This window comes from Physcomitrium patens, chromosome 16 (genome assembly GCF_059467195.1).
Source record: "Physcomitrium patens ecotype Gransden chromosome 16, ASM5946719v1, whole genome shotgun sequence".
Lineage (NCBI taxonomy): Eukaryota > Viridiplantae > Streptophyta > Bryopsida > Funariales > Funariaceae > Physcomitrium > Physcomitrium patens.
The window spans coordinates 9,343,809-9,365,365 of record NC_143425.1 but is presented as its reverse complement, the minus strand read 5'-3'; the positions used below and the strand labels follow the sequence as shown (position 1 = coordinate 9,365,365).

Sequence of the window (21,557 nt, the reverse complement as noted above, 5' to 3'; positions counted from 1 at the left end):
ATTTTGGCATTTTATATGCTTGTGCTCTTGTTCTTATTATTAAATGTTTGCTTTCACCAAGTTAATTTTAGTAAGTAAATTTTAACAATATTGTATTGTAAAAGTGAATCATACATTGAACAAATTTAGAATAAAATCTCATCCCTCACAACGTGCTTTATTTTTTAGCAATTAATAAGTTTTGTAATTAGTTATTTAAGTGCGTGAATAATTTAAATGTGTCGAAACACAAGAAAAATTTAAAGCAATCTAGAGTACTTCTTCTTCTTCTTCTTATTTTTTTTTAATTTTTTAGACAAAGTGGGGAAATAATTGGTTCGTTGACAGAGCTCAGGACCAAGGAGGGCCAAAACTCATCCACCGTGGGGGGAAGGAGGGGGGGGAGGGAGCTTGAAAAATGAAAGTACGTCACACTCGAAGATATTTTCCAAAATCCTGCATGGAGTGCCCACTGGGAATACAATCAAATCGAAGTGGGAGCTGACTTGGGCAACGCCCGTGGTCCAGTCACCAAAATCGGGCAGGGGATGGGTCCTCCTGCCCTGTCCTGCCCTGCCCGGCCCTTCAAACTCCGCCCACTGTCGAGCAGATTCTTTCAAGCTTGGCTCCGGCGTTGTCTCGACTCGTCTCGTTGCGTCTTTCGCGTTTTGGTGTCTTGCTGCTCGTGGTTGCTTAGGTTTTGGAGTCCCGACGAGTTGGCGCAGAAGTGAGGATTCGGAGGAGAGCTAGAGCAAGGGAAGTACATTATGCAGGGTCATCAAGGGAGAGCTAGGTCGGGGGGCAGGGGAGGAGTTGGAGGCGGAGGCGGAGGCGGAGGCGGAGGGTATCAGTACCATCGCCATGGCTTCCATCCCTACGCAACAACTGGATGGCAGCCTTATGGCTTGGGCAGCTACGAAGGGCATCACATGCAGCACCATGGGGGATTTAACCCGTCGTATGTGCGAGGAGGGGTTCCCCGAGGAGACATTTTGCCTTTGGGAGTGCAAGGAGCTGGGATCTTGAAGAGACCGACCGGCCCGCCGCAGGGGCCTTTGTTGCATGGTCGAGGTCATCAGCGGGGACGTGGTCGAGGTTCTCGGGGTGCGTCGTGACTCTACCATCCACCTTCCCCAGTGCCTTCAGCTGCTGCCTTGAGTGCTTCTGCCGTCTTTGGTTGGATTTCGTGGGATTTGCATCCAAATTCTATATTCGGGTCTTATGGTGTTACAGCCGCGCCTTTTTGAGGAAAAAAAACAATCGAATTCTGGCTTAATCCTCCCCTTTCTGCCCCTCAGAGACTTTGTCTGTAGGTAGTTTCTGTGCCACAATCATGCGTCTTGTTGAAGAGCACGTCGTTTTCTGCCGCTTTTCTATTCCCGATTAAGTGTTCGAGAATGTTTCCCCAAACCTCAAACAAGGTTGAAGCCGTTGAACTTCTGGGTGGCTTCGAGTAGAATTCGTGGCGATTGTTATCTATTTTTTGGCGAGAACAAAGTGCTCTGGGTTCTATGCGTGCTTCTTTTTACCGCACAGAACAACATAGGAGGACGTGTTTTGAGCGTGATCCCCGTGATTGCCGAGCCTAGATCAGGCCCCAATCGGGTTCATATAAGATATCTTCTGGAGGTGGATATGGATGTGTATGGGGACGGGATTACAAAATCTACTCAAGTTCTGCAGCTTTACTAGCTGTTGTGATGTAAGCCAGCGTTTGGTCCGTACTCATCGTAAGTATGAACGTATGGCTGGGTAGTTGTGGAAATTGAGCTCCAACAAGGATTCGTGAACCAGGCATCTTCTGGTGCCGTAGTTGGGTAGCCGGATTGTGACGGATGGAGGTGCTTTGTGTGCATCTATACCAAGTTAGGCCACACCACACAACAGAATGGTGCCTCTGATACAACCACCCGGTCTTGTCTACACGTAGGAATCTAGATTCGTTTCTTGATAGTGTGTACTAGCTCTCGATTTCCCTGGCCGGAGGAGATAAGATTCCATGATTTTCATTGACTAGGCTTTGCCACTCGTCCTCTTCAAGCTGCTACATTCGAAATCGAGAAGATCTGGGTGGTCACTGTTGGTTTAGATCATCCTCCAAGAACAGCTGGTAAAGTTTATCATATGTTTCTTGAGCGAAGCGGCCTTTTGGTGCGTTTCTACGTTTGCCCGTGTGGACGGCTGAGAGAATCAGGGTAAAGCTGAGCGACAACCCCAGGCTTCTGCGGTAATTTGTTACAGGTCTGCCGGTAAAGTTGTTGTTTGGGGTGATAAAGGACACAAGTGATGGTTAAGAGTCATGCGAAGACCGGACGGTGCTCTTGTTGCAATTGTGTCACTCCCTGCAGCACTTCACAGCCCAGAAAGCGACTTGAGGTTGTGTGACTTTGATTTTTTATGCTTCTTCTATTATTCTCTTTGGAGTATCCACCAACGCAACCATATTCAGTGGCTCGATTTCGAACCTTTTAAGTATTGTTATCTACAATGTGTTTTGTTTACTACTTTACGTTGAGCATGACCAACTTGTATTACATATACTTACACTTATGAGATTGCACATCGATTTCATACGAAGTAGAAGTTGATACTTTTGATTGTCTATCATGTGTTAGTTTAAATTCTGTAGAGTTGATTTTTCACGAGTTTTCAATCATATGCTGACTGTATAATTTGAATTCGAATACTTTGTTTTTAGTTTTGCTGATTTTTTTTCTGTCTTTCTTTTCCTCAATATAGGGATATTAACATCTTTATATTTATTACATGGGTGAAACTTGTTTTTGCTGATGGAAGGTAATGTACGACAGACGCTCAAAGTTACCTGAAAGCTATTCATAGAAGTACTTCTGATACCATTAGGTTGTGGTACAAACGATCGGCAGGAATTAAGTATGGATATGCAATGTTTTTCCTCTGGCTGTAGGTGGACGCGGTAGCCGTGGTCGTGGTAGCCGGGACAATGATCAAAAGCCCTTGACAAAAGAAGCACTTGATGCTGATTTAGATGAGGCAAGTTAATTCTAGTAGTTTGTTTTATGCGTTTATGTAAGTAAACGATAAGCTGATTGTCTATAATTTTCGTCAATGTTAACCCACATAGCGTGTTAAGCGAATTCGATTGTTTTGCTTAATTGGCAGTGGCGAATGAAAGACAAGAAGAATGCCGGAAGTTCGTTGGACACGGAACTGGACGATTACTGGAAGAACAATAAAGAAGAAGAAGATCCCACTGATAAAGGTGAGTGCCTGATCTATTTGTTGTGCATATAGTATTATTTATCATAGAGACGGGTGTTAATATTCTTGTGCATAAAGATTCTGTTTGTTGACAACAAATTACTATCTACTTACTGCTTTCATGAGACTTCTTTATACTTAATTTTTAATTTTTATTGAATACTCTGTAATTTTGCACATTCAATTTGATTCAATTCTTACCATATTCTTGATAATGGAACCAGACGATGGAGAGCTCTTGGAGTCTGCACCAGCTGCTGCTGAAGTGCCTGTAGCTTCTAAGTCTGAAAGCTCCAAAACTATCAAACCCGCTGCCAAAAAATCTAACGGGGCAAGACCAATTGACCGTAGTAATGGAGGAGTTCCGGAGGCATCTAACGGCGAATGAACGAAGCGTGATGTGTAGTGTTGTCATTGGTTACTGGCATTACCTTGCAGTATTCTTGGAGAAGAATTATGAGGATATTTTTCGCCATGAATGGGCATGATGACGATTTTTACCAGGGACTTGCAGGCAGTTATAGCTTTATTGACTCCCACATTGGACGGGGCGGTGATTCTCAGCCATATACAGGGGGGTTGAATTGCATTGCAGAAATTAGCATGGCTGATGCAGTGCTCGATACCTGAATCACACCAGGGACCTGACTCATACTTATGCAGAAATAGATACAGAATGTGCTCTCATTCTGTGGAGAACAGTTGCCCAAAGCAGTATTTTGGATTAACCTGGCGACCTTCATCCTCCGCTTAGAAGTTGGAGCCAACTTCTTCTTGTTCATTTCAGCAAGTATGAGACTATTATATATATCGTGGCTGTTCTGTAAGCTTCCGAAAAACGTTCTTGTAGATTGACAAGCAGATCTCGATTCTACATCATTACTTACTGGCTAGTAGTAAGTTTTCCGGATGGAATTTGACACTTTTTGAAATCTATGTGGAAAACGGAGCTATGTCACTGAACTCACACCTAAACAAAGAGTACGGAAGGGCGTGAACTTTAACGTTGAAAGTGAAGTGACCTTGAATTATTTATCTATGTGCTTGTATCTTAGCCCCCTGAATCGTATCTGAATTGTGCATTGGCCTATATGAGTTGTAGATTCAGCGAAAACCACTTGACCCCTTGAGAATGCTGTTTGAACTGAGTAAATTTCTGTAAGGATTAAGACAATGGTTTTTCATTTGTGTAGCCATTACCTTCGAGCAATACCTTTAAAATCCTCGAACGTTCAAGAATTGTCTCCGCCGCTAAGATTTCGCACAATTGGTCCATCCCAACTCTGACTCATCATTCCATCGACGGTGGGTTCATGTAACATCCTCGTGCCTGATAATTCCAATCTGGTTTACTTGACTTGATAAGTAAAGACTTGACCAACACACAAAAGCTTAATAAGTACGAGCCTATTTATTGTGAAATCTTGAATGGATTCAAGCGAGGGAAAATGAAACAATCTGCCTAGTATACCGAAGCAGCACAAGTACAGTAAATTACGATGAGGTTGAACTACTTTTACAACCAATAGAACTGCTGACTAGAATTCTGCCGTCTGTATGTTCATAGCGATATCCAAATAATGTTTCATGCCGAATTATCTAGACAAGTTCAAGGTCTTAGAAATGATACAATTAGATCCAACATTTTTGCCCAAAGAATTGACTGTTAGATTTAACGAACGCAGTACCTTCTCATCTGTCTGTGGAGAGCCTTTTCTCCTAGTGAACTGATCATAAGCAGTGCGCAGAGCAGTCCACATGGGAACCAACATGAACAAAGGCAGACACACATGAAGAACCAATCGAGAATCATCCGACAGAAATTAAGTCAAATATGTGTAACATGTTGTCGGTGTGACCGCCTCGTTGAATGTGATGAAGCGGGACGAACTGTTGCTTTGTATTTAATTGATCACAGCATAGGCTGCTGGAACATCAGAGACATGGGTAGGATCTAGAGCAACGAGAAATTAGTCAGTGGGGCTCGAAGTTCTGTGAAGATGGTTAGGGCTGAAGATCGAAATCCAAAATCCCAGAATAGATTCGGCTTGAACATCTCATTTGAGATATGCGGTGGGACGTGAATGCAGCAGGAGGGAGAGGTTGAGGCAGAACAGAAGGATTGCTGAGGTTACCGAGCTTGAAGAGTCCGTGGTCGATTGTGTAGTGCACACAATTATTTGCAGTATTAGAGTGTTTGGGATTCCACCAGTCGATCAGATGGCAGGCGGTATGGGCGTGGTCAAGAACAAGCACATTGAGGACTGGGGCACGGCGCGGGAGAATCTGGAGAAGGCGTTCCGGTTCACTAGGCGGAATATCACAATTGCTCTCGTCTTTGGCATTGCGGTGCCCTTCCTCACGTACCAGGGCGTCACTGGCGAATTTGTAAGTGTTTTGAGTTTTACATTTCGTGGAATGGTATGTTTGGCGAAGGCTTTCAGGTTGAGGTGGTAATTTTGGAAGAGTTAGGGTTCTATTCGAGATCGACATGGAACGTGCAAAATGATGTGGAGAGTTGAGTCTCAGAGTTCTTGTGAATGCTTGTTTCGATTCCGCACTGCTGTGTCCCTTGTTTATTTACTTTGGCTTGGTTTTTCATTGCGATAACTTGCCCTGTGGAATTGTTGTTGTGTTCATATATTGTCGAATTGTTTTTTTCTTCCATAGAGCCCGTTTTTGTGCCCTGATTGATGGTAGACCTCTATTGTAATCTGTCGTGGAGGGAATTGCAAGGAGCTTCTAAATCATGGGGGCGTTTCTGTGTCTCTAATTTATTATCCGATGATAGACTCAATCACAATTAGCGCCAAGTAAAGGAAATTCAGATTAATACACTCCGCTTCCTGTTTCATGGTCAGTATATTGATCTGTAAATGGAATGTGATGCAGCACAACCAAGATATGGCCGCGGAGAAGCCTCCGCGTAAGTTTTTGGGTACCCAGCAAGCTAGATGAGTGATTAGATCGTGTATTGCGTAGGTATTTGACCTTATGAGACAGCTTCTCAGGTTCTGTTCATTCCGCATCTTCTCCATGTAGAGTCTGATAGTAAGGTCCTCCACTTGACTCTCCCCTTTTGGTCTCTCAGCGCACTTGACCTCGATGATGCTTCCACCTGTGTTGGATTTGTGAACCAATAAATGGTCAAGCTCATTCAAATATGAGAGGGGAGGTTTTCAGATGCTCTACTCAAGGGGGGATGAATGGTATTGTAAAGTCTTTTCTGAACCTTAAAGCTCTCTAGAGGGAGCAGATCGTCAATTTTCCTGTCTTTGCTGCTTCCACTGACTTTTAGAGTTTCGGACTTACTGATTGTTGCTTATTACCTACGATTAGTTTCGCCACTACTTTTTTAATGTGTAGGCGTTCACGCCCGAATGCTATTTTATACAGCATCTGTGACAGCATCACCGCTTACTTTAAAGCCGTCAAGTTCTTTGTGGCCAATTAACAATCCTTGAATCCATAACTCCCCAACTGATGCTGGCTATATATTGGTATATTCTATTTAAGCGTCAGAATACACATTATTTAGAAAATGCCACTTCAAAGACTAACACTACGAAGTATTAAATTCCTAACGAAGGCCTTCTTGGGTCCACGCCCAAACTGCTGATTTCCCATCGCAGGAGGCTTGCAACCACAACACACTAATTGTCTCAACTTACTGCGCCTGGCACGTGGCTGTAAACTGTGTCCTTGCCTGAGTATAGTGAACAAGAAATGCCAGTTGGTTAACAATAATACAGTTGAGAGGCCATGTGTTGGGTAGCAGTCATTGAAAAGAGATTGATTTATCCAGTACAGTCTGTAAATACTACATAATATAAGATGACGAAATATTTTAGAAAATCATGATAAAGTTAACTTGTGGATCATACATGGATTTTTCTTAGATTTTAAAGATAGAATTAGTTCATTTATTTTTTAAATAGCCCTTTAAAGACAAAATCAAAGGAGCTCTAAAGGTTAAACAAGTAAATATGGATTGGCTACAACTGCTACTAGCAATGCTTCTAAGTTTATGTCCTAGTTCACAAATGCTGAAGCGCCCAGGTGTAGTACTTGCATACATGTCACCAAAGATGGTGACATGCGGGAATCTCACATTTACATCCTCATGTCACTGTCTTTCAAAATGCTCTGCAATTCAAAAAGCCAACTTCAATAACAATACCATTCTCGGAAAATGTTAGCTTGGCTTCTTAAACGGCTGAAAGAGGTAAGCCACTTAATAAAGTTCAGGAGGATACCCCTTCAATATTTATCTGAACTCCAGACAGAAATGTTGCGATATGGTTACATGTGTCGCTGCAACCATGCAACCACTGCAATCTCCAAGGTACCACCGAAGTTGAACAAGAATATGGACTCTCATACTCACTAGTTGAATCCAACCTGCCACCGTTGAGTTCAGGTCATTTGAACATTGTCGCACTATACAACCCTACTTGCCGGAATTGCAAGGACTCATTTTGCTCTCCGTTTTTTCGATGTAACTTTGCGTTTAGGCTGGCATTTAAGCTGGCGTTTGGATGCAGGAGCAGCTTCATTTTCAGAGCTCTCCCTGCAAAGCACAAAATGTATGCGCTTCGGCATCAGCAAAGGTGAACTCTTTTCTGTATCATGTACAAAAACATCACACGCTGAACCACCAGATATGATTCTCAACAGGAAACGACAAATATGAACTTCTATGTCTTGCCATGGCAAGGACCAATGGTGTAAGAGACGGATTACTCACTCCGGAACACCCTTCAGAAAACTGACAGCTTCCTTCGCTGCATAAAGAGTCATTTTCTTGACCTGGAATGAAATGACCAAAGACATTAATAAGTTGAGAACACACGCTATCATGTGTTAATCGAGTTGGTATGCGAGTGCGAAAATGTGCAGTGAAGAGGTCACGAATAAGCACCTCTAGTTTGTCCTCCCGAGCTCGATGGTCCACGGGAAGTAAGCGGAATGTACTAGTTAAATCCAGACATTCTTGTACATTCTCTGGAGACACAAAATCCAAGGCCACCTTGATACAGGACTGCGATCCCCCCCCCCCCCCACCCCCCAGAAAAACGCACAAGTTACATCTCTGAACCGCTTTCACAGTTTCCATGAACACATTCTTACTGCCAAAGACCTAGATCGCACATGAAATGCGGTGACCTCACCTTCAAATTGCGCACTTGGTGAGGACATCCAGCTGGAACAAAAACTGCTTCCTGTTCATACTGTTCAAATGTCCAGGGCTCCACTTCTGCACAGCATCAGGCGTAGGATAAATGAGCAGATAACACGAAGCATGACGCTAATGCATACAAAACTTCATTACAATTTCTAGATTTGAGTTTAAAGATAACCTGATCTATGTCAAATTCTCTAACGCTTTGCAGGTGCAACTTTTCGACAACTGTGGAATAGACTTGAGGTGGATCGAAAATCTAAAAGAATCAAAAATCTAAGATAATACACGGCGGCATTAAATCCAGCCCAAAAACATCGTAAGCATTCCTCACAAAGTTCAACAACTTACGGTACTCCTCTTTCAACTTTCTCTTGTGCTCCTCATCGAGGTAGAAAATCTGATCGTGAATAGGGTGGTCTACCTGTAGTGTAAGAGTTAAGAAATTTAGTCGACTAAAAAAACATTCTGTAGCGAAAGCAGTCCAAGAAGAGAAACTGTGTAGAAAAGAGAAAGCTTACAGAATCAATAGGCAAATCATCAAAATGTCGAAACTCGCCCATATGCTTCATCAAGTACTGTTTTAATTTGGGGACATCTTCCCGCCTAAATATATCCCACAAAGCCCCTCCATACGTTGACTCAGCGCAAGAATCCCCATTCGCATCGCCAACTGTGTCCATCGTTTGTTCTGCAGGAACGTTGGCCTCTGCTTCAGCTTGCTTGTAGTGCTCTTCAAACAGATCAAACCCTGAAACATTTGAGTTCTTCTCAATGTCACTTTTGTCATTTCGCTTTCCTGACTTCTTGCGGGACGCTCTTTTAGTATTGTTTTCGTCTACAGCTGCTGCGATCCCATCCACATTCTCCGTTTTTGCAGAGTCTTCTCCGGCGAGCGTCTTGGCTACTTGCTCTTTGACAGTCTCTCGATAAGTCGTACGAAGTTTGTCTATTTTCTGTTTTACATGAGGCTTGAAGTTTACTTCCCATGTATGGGAGAGAACATTGACCTGCCCCATTCGAGACAAATAAATGTTCATTAAAAACGGGCCTATTGGTAAACATCATGATGCATTTTAGAAATGTCGAGTGAAACCCTACCTGAACAACACAATTAGACAACAAAAAGAAGGTACTGCACTCTATATATTATTCCCCAAATCTTTGAGTCATGCAACTGACCGCATCAGCCATGTCGCAATGCAATTTTGTCACTGAATCACCACGTCCAAGCTCCTCTCGCAAACCATACGCAATATACGATTTGGGGCCCAAGTCCGGTTTGAGGGCACCTTTTGGAAGCTTAGTAGCAAGGTTGAGGATACCAGTATGTGGATTAGTGTAATTCTTAAAAGGCAAAGAGGCAACAAACTCAGATCCGTGACGAGGAAGGCGCACGTCAAAATGATTCGTTGGTGGCCAGTCCTTAAGCTTGAACATGTAAGGCCACCCTGTCTTTTCATTTAACCATCCGTCCTTATACCCTGTAAAGAATCTGTGAAGATTCAAGTAAACCTGCATTCAAAAGCCCACCAATAAGTAAGAGATTACTTTAAAAACTAGCAAGTCCAGAAGACCTCGTATTGAAGTGTATCATTAAGAAGGGATATTACAAAGCAAAAAATTTAGCTAGTGCAGACTGCACAGAGGATACACGAAGGGCATTACCTCATTCCAATCCGCACAGTCAACTGCCCACGCCGATTGTGTGTCTTCTGAGAACTGCCGACGTGAAACGGTCGTCTCTCGAACTGCACGCCACATGACCATAGGCTCCCAACTCAAACCAGTTGAGCCTTCATGAACATCACGAACTATGACAGGGTGGCCTTGTCTCCAGTGCTTTTGAAAATGCAACATACCCTCTTTCTCAACCTCCAAATACGTCGGGCAGTAAAGAGCATTATCGAGACTGTCCGCTCTATGGGCAGCCAATCGCGTGTTAGCGAAGCTGTCGACACTACCATTACACGAGCAAGACTGCTCTTGGATTTCAAGCTTCCCTTCTTCATCATTAGACTCAAGCAGCATCTCAACCTCATTAATTAAGTCTTTCACCCAGCCACGCTCAAACAATGTTCTCAACCCTAGCAGATGCTTTCCACAGCCTCCCCTAAGTTCTGGGGGACAGGGTATCTCTCCATTTGGAAGGGCTGACCACGGCGGCAATACCACGGATTCTACTGGAACCTGCACAATAACCTTTATGTCAAGAAATCTCCCATTCACCTCTTCCGAAGCACATATCTGTGCGGACCTGACTTATTCTGAGTTCCTTTCTTTACACTCATTGACCACTGCTACCAATATTGATTAAATAATTAACCTTATCTACTATGCTGCAATTTCCAACTTCATGATCACATCGATGTGTTCTGACTTTATCATTTCGAACTCACTGGTTTTGCTATTAACTGAATTGGTCAGATTAGACATATCTTCTGAAACTAGTCCCAGCAGCTGCTTCAACTGTCCAGCTAACTTAAGACCAATCTCTAAGTCTTTACATTTGTCTTGCTGTTAAGGCTCCGTCAAAAACTAGCTCATTAAGATGGAACAATGCTCTTCACTTACTGTTCCCATATTTGACCGAGTAGCTTTATCATCTCCGTTAGACACCAGGGACGTATCCGCAGGGACATTATCAGGGTCTGAAGACTCCTTATCTTTCTTCCCATGTACACGTGCACAATCCGCATTCTCTCCTCCTGGTTGCTGCCCCGCCCGTAGCTCACGACAGCAAGTTAAACAAAGATCGTATTCACACCCACCCTCGCAGCTCCGCATGTAGTCCACAATGGAAGTACTGCAATTGTTACTGCACAACCCAACCATTTTAGTGCTGAAAAACACACTACATCGAGTAATAACAGTAATAATTTAAATTTACAAATCAGAAACCAGAACCAAATTCCTTGGAGATGCACCTATATCTCACGAACGGAAAATGAAACTTCTTCAAAGTCACTGCCCTACCAATAAATTCGTTCATTACCATCGATGCCCTCTGCAAACTCCACCTCCACTTCATCTTTCCCTGCATAAGCAATGACAGTTTCGTCTAAATCCAAACAGGAACTCCATCACATCAAATTTAGAGGAGTCACATCAAACATTGATGATAATAATTTTTTTGAAAAACGCACCTTTTGTTCTGCATTCTAGTTGTAGCTCCTCTCTCTGTTCCTGCTCGATTTGTCGTAACGCAGGAAGGACTTTCCTGAGTGTGTATTTAAAAATTTTATTCTTGTCGTCGTTCGAAAACTCCATCTTCTGTTTCCCAGAACCCAACAGCACCACCAGGAGTAATTAGGGCAGGTCTTTGGTACTGGAGAAAAAATGAGACAACTGCACAAGCATCCCATCTTCACCTTGAGGGGTACAACAATACGAAGACAGTTCTTGCAGTTGCAATATCCTTTGCAGAAAGGACACATTGCAGCTACGTCTTCTTCCTTCAGCTTTGGGTACCTACAACAATCAACCAGGGTTTCAGGCATGAGTATGGGAACATTAGAACTCCTCATTTTAAAATGTGAGAAGAAGAAACTGACACGATATTAACTACAAACAATACGCACCATAACAGGATACAAGGATAACAATATCGTTTCCCGCATTTAGAGCAATAGGTCACTCGAGGTTTGTCGTTTCTTTGACATTGATGACACATCCTGCTTGTAGCACCTGCTGGCGTCTCCTCCCGCTCGACATGACTCCAATGCTTGACCGGCTTAATCTGCCGGATGCAGCATCACGCAATGTATCAGTATACGGCAGGACGAGATGGGATGAGCCATCAAGGTAAAACTCCTTAAATCAACAGAATCGAGAAAAATGATAGATAAATTGGTTTCCAACACAATCAAACGAGACAAGCTTACTGCTTAACACGATACCTGCTGAGTGCAGAAACCGTGAGTAAATATCGAACAGATAAATCAAATCCTAGGTCCTCAAACCAGAACTGCTTGTGCAACACGCAAATATTAAGACCTGAGAAAAAGATACACTAATGCAAAATGATCAAAGAACAGAACCTTTCTATTTCTGACTGCAGCCTCCGCAGCAAGTCTCGCCTCTTCTTTCTTCTGTTCGTCTTCGGGTTCGCTCTTCTTTGATACTTTGCGGTTGCGCCGGTTACCATTTGCGTCAGGAATAGCAACATCTCCAGATTCCAGTTCCTCAATAACTTTCCCATTCGTCACCTTTGACGATTCCTTGCCACTTCCTTCTTCCGCAAGCACTCCATCTACTCCCTGCTTCACATGGCCATCCTGAGGCACTTCCTCTTTCGCTACGTCACCCTTGACATCTGCGGTCTTCTCTTTAGCAACTCTTTTCTTACTCGGGGTTTTCCGACGATTGTTGATGCTTTCATCATCTTCGGGACCTTTCTCGGCGTAGCTAACTCTGGAGACTCGCTTGCGAAGACTTCGAACCGTGGCTTCACTTCTATCAGCATTCCCACCATTTAATCGATTATGGGAATCATCACATTCTATTACTGCCGATGAGGCTCTCTTCCTGGCATCTCCATTGACTGTGATCGAATTTTCTTCGACAGATGAGACGCCCGGTACCAACTGCTCCTGCTTTAGGTTATTGGGGTCCTTCTTCTCATCGTCCGAGCAGGTGTCTCCTGCCGCTACCACGTCAGGCATTACGCCGTTGAAGCTTCTGCTATCAATTACCCGTTCAGATCAAAAGCATTTCGAGATGAGCTGCTCGCACGCAGGGAATGAGACTAGCCTAATCACGATACTTATGTATTACGTCCTCAGGGCACGAAGTGAACGTCGTGTTCTACACATAGACTAGCCTCCATGATTCTTCGCTCTCAATATGATCAAAGTTTGACTGAGTGATCATGTAACCGATGAGAATCAGAACCCTTGTGAGTCACCACCTTCTAGTAGCCACCAGCAGGTGAAACAGCAAATGATGCAAGAATCACAAAAAATGTGAGCAATGGATCATACCTACCGAATCCAATTACGATGTAGCGAAGCTCCAAACTCGATACAACCCTTCCAGAATCACTCAACCTGAGCGCGTCCTGCAGCCATTGAAATCCAACCAGAATCAAAACACTTCAAACAACTGAAAATTCGCAATAATAAATAAACAAACAAACCATGCAGCTAACTGCAACACATTGCCTTCAACGGATCACTTCACAGTGACCACAAACTCCAACACAACTCGCAAGCTATTCCCCGAACAGCAATACTGAATAAACCGGACACTTACTTAAGACATCCACTATCAAATAATTCCTGAGACATTTCTCCTCCCCTTCAGCTACTTATATCTCCTCAACATGTCTCCGCATGTCTCACCTTTCGCTTCTTCACACTTCGTCACACTCCAATCGCACTCGACCACATCGCCCGCCGCAGACAAATGTTTCATAGACTCCACTACTTTTGCCCTAGCGAACACACACACTGACATCTCCTCCAGTTTTTGAAATGGGAACCAAGATGCAACACACACACACACACACACACGGGCTCCTATAAATAATTACAAAAATCCAAAAACAGTTTTAAATTCAATAAAATACCAACCACTTCCACCGGCGCTTTCCCAGAGACGAATTTACAGCGTGCTGTGCCTTCTCAGCAGGGGAGAGGTGGAAGAAACAGTGTACCCACAAGCCCACGAAGCACACCCTTATTTCGCCGTGGCCAGGAAAGATAATACTCTCACACTCCAGCGAGCAACGAGCAACGAGCGACGAGATGCTGCCATAGCCCTCTCTCTCACATCACTCACCGTGACTCCTCCTCCGCCGCAGACTACTATTTTTACGTTCTCCCTTTCTAAACTGTGGGTTTGTTCCGTTGCCAATTGTTTCATGAATCTGTAGCAGTTGCGGCATGGCATTTCCTATGTTTGAATCATGTTGTTTGTTGATATTTTATCATTTTGCTGGAAGTGGGGCTCTTTACGAAGAAACAAAAAACAAAAAAACTAACAAACAAACAAAATCCTATCACACGAACTTGTGTTTCTATCTTTTTCTATTTTGTTGTCGTTGTTGTGGGCTACATGATCCTTTAGCATGCTCTACGTTCCTCTCTCTCTCTCTCTCTCTCTCTCTCTTTGTTTTGAAGCTGGAGTTATATATATATATATACACATATATACACCTATGTAACTTAGTACTTGCTTTTAAGCAGCCTCCATTACAAATACACATTGTGACTGTTGCTCTTTGTGTAATAGTCAAGTAAGCGTTCATGATGTTTGAAGCCAAGAAATTCCTTTTGTTCATGCATTGGTTTATCAATACTTCCCCACCCCCAGCAGCAGCTGCTACCATGACCAGTGAAAGGGTGGGCCTTCTTTTATTGCTCCCCCTTTTATCAGAATAAATTATTGTGTTCAAATGTATTTGAGATTGCTATGATGTCAGCAGCTGTGCTGCTACATGTAAACAATTTTTTTTTTTTTTTTTTTTTTTTTTATCAACCATTTGATGATGATGATCCTTTCAGTTTGGTTTTGTTTCTTCTTTTCTGTTCTTTTTCTTTTTCTTTTACACTCTTCCCTATCTCAAATACAATCACTCCAAACACACACAACTCTGAGTTTGAATGCTCCTTGGCATCATGCTTACAATCAAGGCAAAGTGGATGATCTGGGACTTATCATCTAGATTTTTAACCCAATCCTTTGTTATTATTATTCTTATCTGCCAAGTTCAGATATGATGCAGCTATGGACCAAACAAGGAATAATCACCAATTTGCCATCTCATCCACCTGGAATTAGAGCTTCAAAACACAAAACCCAAATATGGGTTTTGCTTCCTCTCCCACATATTAGAATTCTCAAGCATTAAAAAGCAAACCCTAAGTGAGTCCCATGCCCTACAAACCCTAAAACCTTAATCAAATCATGAAAAAGAGTTGGGTTGTCACTGAGCTTACTTGCTTCCTTATTCAAACCCAATTGGGCATCTAGATATGTATCCATCTATTTACATTTGTATGTATCTTTCTATCTATCTCATCAAGGTCACATCAAGGAGAGGTCATGCATAGCGATGACAAGCCCATCAATGTCCACTTTTTGAGTTTGAATTTTGTTTGTGGGGGTGTAGGTGCTTCAAAACCCTAGAAACAGGGCGGTGGTGATGTGAAGGCCTTGATGATCATAATGGGGACCTGATGTGGGGGTGGATCTGGTGTTTGTGGGGTAGACACTTGTTGTAATGACTGAGGAGGGGAAGAAGATTCCATAGTAAAAGTTTTTATAGTAGATAACTTGCTCATGTTGAATTAAAAATAATTAAAAATAAAAACTTTGGAATGGAGCTTCTGTTGATTTGCTGCACATCAATCAAGGTCTTCCTCTGAGTCTTGAACAATTAAGAAGAGTAAAAGGTTAGGGATTTTTGTATGTTTTCTTTTTCTTTATAAATTAATGTTGTTTGATTTGGGGGGGGGGGTGATTGTGATTCTTTAGGATGTTATATGTGCTCAATACATGTTCATATGAAAAATGACAAATGAACTTTGCAAGTGCAAAATTGAAATGGGTATGAATGTTTGAAGATTCCTTTTGAGGTTTTAGAATTTGATGAGGCTATTGTTGGTGAAGGAATCCCATTCAACATTTTCTTGGTTCAAGGATTGCTTCAGTTGTGGAACTGAATTATAGTAGGCATTCTGGTGTGGGAATTTCGTAAGGTGAATTAAAAATAGAAAATGTAAACAGTGAAGGAAAGAATTGGTATCATAACTATATAGTATATATATAGTATATATATAGTATATATATAGTATATATTAACTATATAGCTAGTTATTTAACAGCAGTAACCAATAAATAATATTATTCCAATTCCTTTTCTTCTAATTACAAAAACATGATATTTTAAGCAGTATTTCATGTGCTTTAACTTAATTTTACCATTGTATACTTGAAACATACAAATTTGAGCATATTACTTAATACTGTGGAATTGTTCATTTAATCCCTTACTAGTGTTACTAGGAAGTAGTATTAAAATTAATTTTATTAGAAGTATATGATATAATTAAGAAATATACATACATACTTATTTATATAACCTGTATTTCAAAAATAATCACACATAACTTTAGCTTGCATGTTTTATGTCTTGTATCTGAAATGAATACACGAATTTAGAAACAAATATGTGAATAAGTATGACTCTTGATGATGACTATTTTTTTACATTTTATATTTCTTATTTTTGAAATTTATTTTTTCCTTGTTAATGCATACAAAGATAGCCGATTAGATTGTTGCCAAGATTTGGAGTCAAGAAAGATACAGGTGTAGATACTCTGCAGCCCTTTTTGTGATTAACAAAAAAAAAAAAAAGAAAAAAAAAAGAGAAAGTTTCAACTTCTGTAAGAAAACTACAAACCTTGAGGAATAGAAATGACAAGAAATAACTTCGTAAATTGGTCTATAAATTTAAATTAAATTTTGTATTTTTAGGTGAAATCTTCCTTTCTCTGGTTGATGATGTTATGCAATTTGCATTACTCTATGTTGCTTTCTTCCAGTAACCTTGCAATAAGACTCAAATAGAAACTTTTTCTATTTTATTATTGGAATTGAACATGTATTACTAAATCCTATACTAAATTAAAAACTTGTCAGTTTATACCTCATTTGGATTATTACAATCAAACACTCATTTTATTATATGCAACACATGTATTTCTCTTCAAACCAATTACCAAAAACATTCCCATAATATATTGGTATTGAGTGTCATATCATTCTTTTATAATTATCTTTAAAAACATAGTTCTAACTTATGCTACTAAATTAAAAGTTAAAATTATTCTACAATATTCAAATATGACTTAAACAATTATGAATTTATGTTAGAAAAAATTATTATAAATACACAATATACAATATTTGTTATTTTTATTATTAGAGTCCGAAGCCCTACCATAATAAATTGGCATTTGTTGAACATAAATTTTATGTTTAAATTATTTCTAGTAATGATAAGTTTCTGTTTTGATTTTTTCATTTATTGTAAAATACTTTTCAATATAATGTCCTCATTGTATTTAAAAAAAATTATGAATGATAGGATCAATATTTAAAAAAAAATAAACTTTGATTTTTATTTATCCAATATTGTAAAAGTATTATAAGAAATTGATTATTATGTTTTAAAATTATTAAAAGTTAATCTTAAGGATTTTTGTATTTAGGTGACAAAGTGAGAGGCCACAATTTTAAAATTCTTTGATTGGTTGAAATTAAGAAGCTTTGTTCAGTTGGCTTTCTACTCAAAAAATTCAGCATTAAAGTTCTATTAGATAAAAAAAAAAAAAGAAAAAAAAAAAGAAGAAGGTTATGTGCACTTTTTTTCTACCAAGGATGAATAATGTTGTTTTTTTTAAAAATTTCATTAGACCCATCTTCAGAGATAGATTTTGAAATATTCTGAAAATTTGTGTCAACAATTTCTAAATACAACTATGGAAAGAAATTACTATTAACATTATCAATATTTTATTGTATATTTCTCATACTTATTACAATCAAAATATGAGCTGATTTATTTAGAATAATTTGATCTATTTCATGGCCTTTTTCTCATTTTATACTACATGCAGAGGTCAAAACTTCTAAAAGAGGATTTTCTCCTCCAAAAAAGAAACCTTAATAAACATTTTGAACCATGACATTTTGAAATAGGCTTCTGAACATAGAGACCCACTTAGATTGCAAAAATGCTAGTAAACTATTAAAATAAAATTACTTACGAATTTATTTCAAAGCACTTCATAAATGTAAAAATGCCAACTGCACATTAGTTTCATTGAACATGTAATTATATGTGATTATGACAGAAATCTTATTCTGTGGCATTATGGTGTCATTTTAAAGACCTTCGATTAAACACAATCCCTTAGTTGTTGTCACGATTGGGTATGACAATGTAAAAGTGGGAGATTGAATGTACAAATTCACGTATGACGACTTGTGGCTTACAAAAACCGTTTCTTTTAACCAACCTCTAATTTCACATTACTCATACTGAAATGCAATTAGTTTCTATCACGATTGAAAGTAATATCCGCATTGCAGAGCAGTAACAGACGGATTTACCAAACTAGGTTGTTCATTAATTCAGTCATCTTCCATACGTGAACTGCAATCGCTTCGGCCAATGCAGAATGGAAGTTGTGAACCTAAAAAAAATACCATGACCGGCATTCACTGTCTGCAGCAAGTAATGATCAATAACTTAATTTCAGTCACCAATGCTCAATATTGGGTTCGATATTAGATTCCATGAATTGGAAGGAATTCAGCTTCGAGGCAAGTAACACAGAAATAATGAAATGAGTCACTCCATAACGCTATTGTGCATGATAAGAAGGATATCGAAGTTTTTTCAAAGAACGGGCTTCTCTTTCAGTTGCGCTTCCTCACAATGGAAGCCACCAGGACATATTTTGCACAATAGTCTAACCTATGCGCAGGTAATAGCGTCGTGTCCACAAAAGAATCGACATCTTTCACCCAAATTTCTTTGGAAACCAGTGTTTGAATATTCACTTGGATATCCAGTCGAAGACCACAGCCGTCGAACATCGTAATATAAAAAGTTGTAGTGCGTATGTCCTAGTTTCATGATCTGATTAATGTTGCATACCGCCTAAAAATTTGCTTGGATCTGGTACGTTTCCGTTGAACTCAGCATTGGAAAAGTCGAAGCCTGGGTGCTGCAAGCAGCCAACTCCACAAGTCAGGCACCAATTGTATAAACGTGAAGCTTCAACATAAAGAAATAAATCTATGACTGTCACTAGGATTAGAAGTTTGGATTAAATCTACTTTAACATATTCACATTCGGTGGACCACATGAGACACTGAAATTGCACTGATGGTGAAGCTTAATTAGCCTACTAAGTGAAACATACTTCTGTTTGGAATCTTTCCAGCATTAGACGCTGCTTCTCTTGCTCAGTCTTAAGTGGATCTAAGGGAGCATGCCCAGCTATGGCTGAAGGCCAAGGCTGGCCTTTCTCTCGCTTCTGTAGTGTCACATGCATCACGCGGTCCTCTGCAACAGAACGCATCGTAAAAACCAATAGCCTCTGAAAACGGAAATAATCACAACGATAGATCACTGTTTTCATACTAATGAAAGCTTGATTTCGAGTTTGAAGCCATGAAGAGTAGGAAGTCTCACCAATTGTCCAAAATGAGCAATCAGTCTTCACTGCCCCTGCTAGATCATGCTGCAGAAAAACCAAACAAGTCCCTAAGCCCAGACGAGCTCATTATTTGAAATCTCCATCATCGATAAGCAAGAGATATGCTTGTAATTACATCAAATCTAAACAAGAGGGATAAAGAAAACTTTTCAAGCCACTTCATCATCCATTGAACTTTACTGCTTGATGAGTAGAATGCGTTCCTTGACAAGTAAGGTAAACCAATCTCACTTGATTAACTCCATGCTTTTGTCTCTTTATGTGTCAGCGTTGGTTTGTTTAGCAGTTTAAAAGTTTGGAGTTCAAAGTTGTATGAGAATAAGGACGAAAACTTCTAAAGAATGCGACCCTTAATTATGGTGTAGCATGTTATGCATACGCTGAACAACTGATGACAAGTAAATCATTGTCAGAAAGTTAAGGAATTCGACGAACTGTAAGAGGATCATTGCAAACACGCACGTTGAGATAAGGAGGATTGCCTTTGACGCCTAGCTCCAAATGTTTTGGCTTTATAGTGCAATAGAGCAGCTTAGTAGGAAGCCTTTCGGGCAAAGGTATGTAAATATTGACCTCTTCCAGTTGTTGATCCCACTCATAAATCAAGTCTCCTGCCAAACGAAACAACGCCAAATTTCAATGTCACCATCATATCCATGAGCCCTGTTCTTTCCTATTAAAAAAATGAATTTTGTGTTGACTACTAGCAATTAAAAGCACCAAGGTTGTCACAAAGATACAAAATGACGTGCCATTTATAACATAGAATACTTGATTCCACATAATTATTCTAGGCATCCACACAAACGGTACCCACAAACCCGATTCATTACAGCTGAGGTGCGACTGAGAAACCATGAAGCTCAACGAGTAGCATATGCTAGCTGCGAATCGCAGTTAATTAGGAGGCCCGCCACCCTTACAATCCTAAAACCTTTAACTAATAGCAGAGAAGACTTGACCTAGAGACTGAACTAGATAGTTGGATTCCAAGATTCAATCAAATATGAGAGGCGCTCACCATCATGCTCGAAGCGATGGCGTTCAGTTGGAGCTAACTTCTCAGCTGCCATCCGTGTTTGATTTAATGTTCTACGGATTTGATTCAGAAATCTGAACCACAATGACACAAGAGAGGTTCTGAATTACTGAAGTCACGGAATCAGAATTTTAGTTTCTAAAGTTCCAGAGCTTATCATCCCTTTCCTCGATGCTGCAACGAATCGGATAATGACCCCACTGTACTCACATTCCTCATCAAGTTACGACAAGTCCTAGGAACATTCTAGAAATACTTCTTTCCTATGCCGAGGCTTTCGCAGCATCCATGATAACTGCAAAAAATAATGCACGATACCTATTGAAATGGATACTATTCCACCAAGAAGGCTCGCTGTCTTCGCAATCGCTTGACATCTTAAATGTAAGGTATTCAAGGAACTAACTTCGCGGCCTATTCATGAACTCCACTCAAACAATTTCCGCAACAACTAATGCTAACAGAACTCCGATTATCTCCGATTTTATTCCGAAATACCAATTCCATCAAAAGGTTGAGCAGATGCACAACTCCAGTACCGGAAATCATAAGGGTCTCGTGCTTAAGAAATTTTCTACTTCCGATAAAATAGTTGCAACTGTTCTCAGACGAAACACCCTCCCAATCTCCACTAAAAAGAAGCTGAACTTACCCCACTCCAGTTAACGAGTTTCCTCAAGTCAGGATTGCTCGGATTGAGTCCACAAATCGCAAAAGAGCTAGGAAGTGCGAGCTGGGAGTTGAGGAGGTATGCTAAAGGTATGCTTTGTTCTCGCTCTGTGTTGGACTAGGGCACCACCAGCCACGTCAACCATTGGACCCTATGACTGCGTCATGCCCTATCACCGGTTTAAGACGGATGGATGTGCACAATGG

The 21,557-nt window shown here is 40.6% G+C and overlaps 3 protein-coding genes and 1 long non-coding RNA gene across 16 annotated transcripts; 2 read left to right on the top strand and 2 right to left on the bottom strand.

Moving 5' to 3' along the window:
• The first annotated feature begins 609 nt into the window (after positions 1-609).
• On the top strand, positions 610-4,256 carry LOC112293818 (uncharacterized). The gene is made up of 4 exons (XM_024543694.3): positions 610-1,083; positions 2,906-2,991; positions 3,121-3,220; positions 3,444-4,256. Exons 1-4 carry the CDS (start codon positions 747-749, stop codon positions 3,605-3,607), a joined length of 687 nt encoding a protein of 228 aa, XP_024399462.1. The 5' UTR covers positions 610-746; the 3' UTR covers positions 3,608-4,256.
• Positions 4,257-4,953: 697 nt separating this feature from the next.
• LOC149987642 (uncharacterized) lies at positions 4,954-6,493 on the top strand. Its single transcript, XR_016507089.1, has 2 exons — positions 4,954-5,607; positions 6,112-6,493. It is a non-coding gene; the product is annotated as an uncharacterized LOC149987642 (long non-coding RNA).
• Positions 6,494-7,119: 626 nt separating this feature from the next.
• Positions 7,120-14,196, bottom strand: LOC112293817 (lysine-specific demethylase JMJ27). Of its 9 annotated transcripts, none has more exons than XR_012219262.2 (18): positions 14,058-14,196; positions 13,744-13,851; positions 13,388-13,460; positions 12,442-13,081; positions 11,983-12,140; positions 11,773-11,872; positions 11,548-11,674; positions 11,378-11,438; positions 10,976-11,219; positions 10,070-10,591; positions 9,584-9,916; positions 8,923-9,411; positions 8,753-8,825; positions 8,391-8,476; positions 8,141-8,260; positions 7,967-8,028; positions 7,476-7,789; positions 7,120-7,365 (listed from the first exon to the last, which is right to left on the bottom strand). XR_012219262.2 is itself a non-coding variant. In XM_073539843.2 (17 exons), the coding sequence occupies exons 4-17, from the start codon at positions 13,063-13,065 to the stop codon at positions 7,693-7,695; spliced, it is 3,096 nt and encodes a 1,031-aa protein (XP_073395944.1). In that variant the 5' UTR covers positions 13,066-13,081; positions 13,388-13,460; positions 13,744-13,851; positions 13,975-14,113; the 3' UTR covers positions 7,120-7,692. The 9 variants fall into 9 exon arrangements, 2 of the variants coding, with proteins under 2 accessions (XP_073395944.1, XP_090113060.1); XR_012219265.2 differs by having other exon boundaries at positions 13,744-13,835; positions 14,058-14,194; XR_016507088.1 differs by having other exon boundaries at positions 13,384-13,460; positions 13,744-13,835; positions 13,975-14,190.
• Positions 14,197-18,654: 4,458 nt separating this feature from the next.
• Positions 18,655-21,396, bottom strand: LOC112293567 (uncharacterized). 5 transcript variants are annotated; one of them, XM_024543152.3, is made up of 6 exons: positions 21,000-21,396; positions 20,664-20,755; positions 20,078-20,253; positions 19,618-19,666; positions 19,346-19,488; positions 18,655-19,146 (listed from the first exon to the last, which is right to left on the bottom strand). In XM_024543152.3, exons 1-6 carry the CDS (start codon positions 21,056-21,058, stop codon positions 19,063-19,065), a joined length of 603 nt encoding a protein of 200 aa, XP_024398920.1. In that variant the 5' UTR covers positions 21,059-21,396; the 3' UTR covers positions 18,655-19,062. The 5 variants fall into 5 exon arrangements, with proteins under 5 accessions (XP_024398920.1, XP_024398922.1, XP_024398921.1 ...); XM_024543154.3 differs by having other exon boundaries at positions 20,105-20,253; XM_024543153.3 differs by having other exon boundaries at positions 19,618-19,689; positions 20,125-20,253.
• Between the last annotated feature and the right edge of the window lie 161 nt (positions 21,397-21,557).

Bases quoted from the DNA above. Each gene is read 5' to 3' on its own strand.
- LOC112293567 (XM_024543152.3), bottom strand. From the start codon at position 21,058: ATGTCAAGCGATTGCGAAGACAGCGAGCCTTCTTGGTGGAATAGTATC. The intron at 20,756-20,999 runs GTATCGTGCATT...ATTGTGGTTCAG, and splicing joins AATAGTATCCATTTCAATAG to ATTTCTGAATCAAATCCGTA. The intron at 20,254-20,663 runs GTGAGCGCCTCT...TTCGTTTGGCAG, and splicing joins CCATCGCTTCGAGCATGATG to GAGACTTGATTTATGAGTGG.
- LOC112293818 (XM_024543694.3), top strand. From the start codon at position 747: ATGCAGGGTCATCAAGGGAGAGCTAGGTCGGGGGGCAGGGGAGGAGTT. The intron at 2,992-3,120 runs GCAAGTTAATTC...CTTAATTGGCAG, and splicing joins TTGATGCTGATTTAGATGAG to TGGCGAATGAAAGACAAGAA. The intron at 3,221-3,443 runs GTGAGTGCCTGA...TAATGGAACCAG, and splicing joins AGAAGATCCCACTGATAAAG to ACGATGGAGAGCTCTTGGAG.
- LOC112293817 (XM_073539843.2), bottom strand. From the start codon at position 13,065: ATGCCTGACGTGGTAGCGGCAGGAGACACCTGCTCGGACGATGAGAAG. The intron at 11,873-11,982 runs GTGCGTATTGTT...TGATTGTTGTAG, and splicing joins TATCCTTGTATCCTGTTATG to GTACCCAAAGCTGAAGGAAG. The intron at 11,220-11,377 runs GTAGGGCAGTGA...TGGGTTGTGCAG, and splicing joins GGTAATGAACGAATTTATTG to TAACAATTGCAGTACTTCCA.